Source organism: Nanorana parkeri, unplaced genomic scaffold (genome assembly GCF_000935625.1).
Source record: "Nanorana parkeri isolate BGI_ZX_2015 unplaced genomic scaffold, ASM93562v1 scaffold165, whole genome shotgun sequence".
Lineage (NCBI taxonomy): Eukaryota > Metazoa > Chordata > Amphibia > Anura > Dicroglossidae > Nanorana > Nanorana parkeri.
The window spans coordinates 1,976,388-1,982,611 of NW_017306433.1; the positions used below are offsets into that span (position 1 = coordinate 1,976,388).

Sequence of the window (6,224 nt, forward strand, 5' to 3'; positions counted from 1 at the left end):
AAAAAAAAAAAAATGCCGAAACACCCCCCGGGAATAAAAAAAAAAAAAAAAAAAAAAAAAAAAGTTGTCAAAAGCAAAATACCAAGTTAAACATTCACTAAAGGATTTCTCACCTGGCTTTGCTTTAGTTTTTGCTGCAGGTTTCTCATCTTCAGAACTGTCTGAAGAGTCATCACTGCTGGAGCTTTTTTTCCCACTGCCTGCCTTCTTCACTGCAGGCTTGGACGGTGCAGGGGATTTGGCTGCAGCAGCAGATTTGGCAGGAGGAGTTTTAGTTGTAGCAGGCTGCAACATAAAACAAGTTATATTTTTATAAAGCCATAGCAAGTATAGTGTTTACAGTAAATTAGTACCGAGATATACATGTACTGAATAGAACCGCTCCCTTGCTTGCTTTGTAAGCTGATCTTTAATTCAGAAACAACCATGTACATTAGGAGTGCCAACTTCTGATCTGTACGCTTGTTTCAAGTTAGTGACTCAAATCTAGGGTAGCCAGAGAAGATTTTTTTATTGTTAAATGTTAGAAGCCTATCTCCATCTCTCAGTAAAGGTTTTCCATAAAGTGTATGTAAACATAAACCCCATATGGCCATTTGCTTCCCTGTTGTCTGTTAAACATACAATTGATAGTGTTGTGTGTTGGCAACAAGTGCACAAAAATACCTTTTGATCTCATCAGATATCCAGTGCTATCCTGTACGGTCTCCAGTCTTATCGCAAGTAGTTTTATCTGTCCTGCCCAAGCTACCTCGGAGCTACAGAACACTCCCCATGTTAGGACTACAGAATACCCCCCCTATCAGATGCATCTACAGTAACTAAATACCGACTGTTTGCTTTAGAACACATGGTAATTTTCTAGCACCCTAACTTTCCAACAGCTTTCACAAACTTATTTGAATAGATGAAAGCAATATAGCACCAACAGTGCTATGTTGTTTGCAATCAAAAGCTGTTCAAAAGTAGCCAAATGCTAGAAACGCGTCGTGTATTGTAGCACTGGAGCCAACAGACGTGGACTTGTTACAGATAGACTGTCGATTCAGAGGAGGAAAAAGACATTTAGTGCAATGAGCAGGCCACAAGCATTATTTCACCTTTGCTGGGGTGCTGTCTTCCGACTCTTCACTGCTACTGGTATCCGGTTTACGCGTTTTTAATGCTGGAGTTGTTTTTGCTGAGGCTATATAAAAATAAAAAAAGAATGAGCTCCTCGTAAATCAGCACATCGTTACAAAGTCAGTTATTCTACAAATAAACTGAAAAGTAAAAAAACACCAAGAAATAACTTCCTGATTTTAAATAAAAATGTACACATTTGTACAAAGCTTTAAATCTCTAGCTCAATAGTTACACTTAGTGATGCTATATACATGCAGCCTACTGCCTTTAAGGTACTAGACAAATGCTTCAATATATTACAGTGCAGACATCTGCTCCCACATTACAACTGCACCTCAATAATCACTTCCCAAAAGCTTTCAATAACTTTTTCACACACGTCAAGCATCAATAGTAAACTGCCCCTACATAAGCACGGAGCAAAATTATCCATTTTGGACCATGAAGTTTTGTTTTTTTCTAACTGAAAAATCACAGCATGTTTTCCCCCCTTTCAGCTATTAATAAATACTGAAAAACGGCCTGGATGGGAAGGGGGTTTAACACCGCGGATGTCAACTGGTTAAGCTGTGAACCCCTTTAAGAACATTGAATACCTAGATGGACAATGTTGATAACTAGGAGGTGCACCGAAATGGAAATTTTAAAACCGAAATAAAAAAATAAAAAAATTGTCTGGCCAAAACCGATACCAAAAATGTTTTTTATTTTTTCAATATTTTATTTTTATAAACTTTTACATTTTTAATTAATTTTTTTATTAAATATTTGTATTTTTTACATTACTTTTAAGGGCTTTGGGGAAATATTGGGGTCTAAACAGACCCCTATTTCCCATTTAAAATAGAAAAAGAGATTTAGGACACAGTCGTCTTTTTCTGTGTCCCCTGTTATCAATGAACAGGAATCCTCTGAGAGTTCCCGTTCATTAACAACATGAGAACATTGTTTACTATAACTATGAATGAACAGTGATGTAGATCACTCCCATTCATTCATAATTGAGGCGATAGCATACCATACCCTCAATTATGTACACACATCGATCACTGATCGCGGTGTTTGTACCTTGCTCTCCTCTCTGACACGCTGTCACAGGAGGCTGATTGAGCGGTGTAGGGAGGAGAGCTCAGCTCCTGTGACAGCGCGGCCTGTCTCCGCCCACACACCGCTCTGCCGGACTGTCATAGGAGGCTGAGCGGTGTGGGAGGAGAGACGCCGGCCGCTCACAGCGCTCTTACCGCTGCCACTTTCTCTCCTCCCCGCTGGGACACAGAGCAGTGCCCAGAGGGGTGCAGAGAAAGCCGGGATGCACCGATCGGCAGGAAAATTGCACTCAGGCATTAAGCCAAAAGTGCTTATATATCGGTGCATCCCTATTTATAACCATGTAGTAATGCTGAAAAAGCGTAGGTTACACCTTTCCCTATGGGAATAGGAAAGTGGCTTTTTATAACTGGATGCAGGCAATATGTGAATGCATCAGCTAATTTTCAAAAGACCATAACAATATCAAACAGGGTATAAACATAAGCAGAAAGACCAGCTTGATTGAAACAGTCATCAGCGAATTAAAAACGTCATTTATATGCATTTGTAATTCCACATGCAAGCCGCATACACTGCTTTGCAAAGCAGGAATGCGGCAGTGAGCCAAATACAGGGCTTCCTCTATTGGTTAATTTACTAATTTCTATATTTATACTAACCCCAAACAAACAAATACATGGTTGAAATACATATAAGTTTACAGGTTTACCAACCATTTGGTTTTTGTAATGTTAGCCATTCTTTTGAATAGTATATGAACAGACTGCACTATCCAAATAATTCCAATACTTCAGACTTTATTGAAATTCACAGCAAATCTAGTATAACAGTGAAAAGCGTATAAAGCAACAAATGCCAGCGCTGCAGACCCCCAAGCAGCTAGTACCTCTCACATGTTTCACCCGTAGGCTTCTTCGTAGAGGAAGAGACCTCTATGAATAAGCCAACGGGCGAAACATATGAGAGAAACGTGTTGCTTTATACACTTTTATTGACATTTACACTGGATTTGCTGTGAATTTCAATAAAGTCTGAAGTATTGGAATTCTCTGGATAGTGCGGTCTGTTCGTATACTACTACATTCCAAGGTGGAGACGCACCTATTGGACCAGCACCTGGGGAGTCCTGATGGTGGCTAAGGAATTGGAGCAGTGAGATTTCCTTTGGCTCTACATTCTTTTGAATAGTTAGCCAACATTACAAAATGTGAATTCCTTAAATCAGGAACTACATGTGCTTTAGGTCTGGCTGCACAACATTAACATATGTGATCACAAGAAATGCTGTACAGAATTGCAAATCTTTGATAGATTAAAGTACATATTTCCTGTGTTGCCTACCTAGAGATCCTTTTCAATACATTACAAATTTGCCTTCTGCAATAACTAAGGGACAAGGGATGCAGAAAATGTAGATTTCAATCTGTGTACAAACTGGTCGCAGTAAAATGCAATTTTTTTTTAAAACTGGCCAATTTCGACTAGTATGAGGGCTACAGGTCCAACAAATATCAGCTGCTGGCTAACCTCTTTCAGGGGCGGCCTTATTAAAACTTGCTTCAATAACTGCACACCCTCCTCTTTCCCAAAGACAAGTGGTGCCAGGGGTGTCTAGCTGTCCTTTGACTCTGCATTCAGCCAAGCATTCACATTTAAGGCAGTCATTCTGCTGTCGGATCAATTTTTTTTCACATGCATGCTAAAATGCATTTTTTTAAAAAACATGAACAAACTTGCATCTCAAAATTTGATAGCGTCTCACCAGTCACTGAATGCAGGAAGTGATGTAATATACATCACTTGCTGCATTCGGGGACTGAGAGGAGATCAAAGGGAGTTTGTGTACTGAACTCTTTGATCTCCTGTCACAGAGCCGTGCCCGGCCGCATCGGGCACAGCGGATCTCGGGACCGGCAATGGCAGTGACAGCTTCTGATACAAGCGATGGAGCGTCTCTCGAGACGCTCGATCGCTTGACTGTAAAGCTTCCGGCCGGCTGTGTAATCACAACGAGTATGTATGTATGTATGTATGTATGTATGTATGTATGTATGTATGTATGTATGTATGTATGTATGTATGAGCTCAGCATTCCAGTTATTTTGTTTCTACCAGTAACTGCTCAGTTGTAACAGGAGTGAAAGGGTTAAGGAACCATTTTCCACTTCATGCCGAGGAAAAAAATCCCATCTTACATGGCTGTGCTGCGGACTTTGGTGCAGGGGACTTCACAGGAGGAGCCTGTTTTTTCTGGGGGGCTTCATCTTCTGAACTGGAGTCCGAACTCGAGTCTTTTGCTTTCTTCTGCGGTGGAGTTTTCACATTGTCTGCCTTTGCCAGGGGTGTAGCCTTTTTCTGTGTGCAGAGAAACCATTAATTGAAAGTGAACCTATACAACTTCTCAGTCAGCAACGCCATAAATGGGGGTCTGAGAAGGTTCTCAGTCAGCAGGGTTATAGCATATCTGTAAAAAATAAGTCAAGGCAACTGGACTTGCTGTATTTTTCTTGAGACGTTTCACTGGTCATCCAACCAGCTTTCTCAATTCAGAATGTTATTGAATTCTGAATTGAGAAAGCTGGTTGGATGACCAATGAAACTTCAAGAAAAATACAGCAAGCCCAGTTGCTTTGACTTATTTTTTACAGGCATAAATGGGGTATTTAAGCTTTAGGCCTTTGTCAATTTGAATGATCTCAGTAGCGTCCCAAAGTGCCGCAAGGTGGGTGAGTTGCCCGTTACTGTGTTAAATGTAATAAAGATACCCCGATGCATGGACAATCTCAAACACCTGCAAATAGGCATTAAACTAGTTCATAAACAGGAGGGTGGGTGCAGGAACTAGCAAGAGTCTAAACCTCCTATCCCCATGATGGAACTGGTTAAGGCAAACTTCTTACAGGAGGAGGTTTCTTGGCTTCCTCTTCAGATTCAGAATCTTCACTGCTGCTTTCGGCTTTCTTTGTTGGGAGCACTTTAGTCACTGCTTTCTTGACTGCTGCCGGTGCTAAGATATCAAATGGACAAAAAACAAAGATTAGAAAAAAAACATTTAGTAGCTCTCTACAAAATACATGCATATTACTCCATGCTTTGTCTCTGCAAGTACACAAAAATACCTGTTGACTTGCTAGAAATCTAGCGAGCTCCTACCTTCCTGTGTCTGTGCTGCACTATAATCCCAAGCAGAGTAGATTTATCAGCCTGGCTAAGTTTACCATCTGTTGACTACAGAACAACTTCCGGAGGATAAGAGGGAGGCATTCTGTTGTCCTAACCTGGTATCCTAGAGATATAACGCTACTCCTTATATACAGTACAGCATCGCTGGACAAAAAACAGAGGAGCCAGGTAGCCAATGATCCTTAAAAAAAAAAAAAGTCACAGCTGTGCCCAACTTTTGAGGTTTTTCTCTAGCTGTTGTCAATGGAGCTGGCTCTTAAAAAAATCCTACAGGCTGCTAAATTGGGCAGACTGGCTCCTAAATTCAAGGTCAATTTGTCCACCACTGAAGTACAGAGAGTGAGCCTTTTCACCATAGGACAGAAGTTCGTTTTTGGCAGGATCACACCAAATGACAAAGTGGAAAAAACAACCTCTGAGGATTGGTAAGCTTTAATATATTAAAAATAGTAGACATACAATTTCCCAGCAGGTAAAACTGCCGAGAAACACTAGTCAACAGACTGCCAAATTGGGAAACACCTTTAAAAATGTTTACTAGATCTACAAACAGTTGAAAAATCAAACGCCTCAAAAGGTTGTTTTTGCACACACTGCAGTCAGTGGGGTTTTTGAGACACTAATTACCAATTACACCAACGACATAATTTCCACCATACAACTGTTAAGGTGCCCATACACTGCTCGATTCTCGTACGAGAATCGGGCGAAATCCCGCGATCGTACGAGAATCGAGCGGAGTGAACTAAGACGTGCGACCGTTTCTACTGTACGGTCGCACGTCTTTTGTCGAGCCAACATGTTCGAAAACCCGCCGAGAATCGTACGATTCTCGGCGGGTTTCCAGCCAGCTCGCCCGATAGCTG

The 6,224-nt window shown here is 41.0% G+C and overlaps 1 protein-coding gene across 1 annotated transcript in view; it reads right to left on the reverse strand.

Annotated features, from left to right (window-relative positions):
- The window catches only part of NOLC1 (nucleolar and coiled-body phosphoprotein 1), a 25,504-nt gene that overhangs the window by 13,568 nt on the left and 5,712 nt on the right, over positions 1 to 6,224 (reverse strand). Inside the window, exons 4-7 of the mRNA XM_018554569.1 lie at positions 5,076 to 5,182; positions 4,371 to 4,530; positions 1,101 to 1,186; positions 114 to 285 (exon numbers count right to left, since the gene is read on the reverse strand). Coding sequence (XP_018410071.1) covers positions 114 to 285; positions 1,101 to 1,186; positions 4,371 to 4,530; positions 5,076 to 5,182 — 525 coding nt within the window. The remainder of the gene's footprint in view (positions 1 to 113; positions 286 to 1,100; positions 1,187 to 4,370; positions 4,531 to 5,075; positions 5,183 to 6,224) is intronic.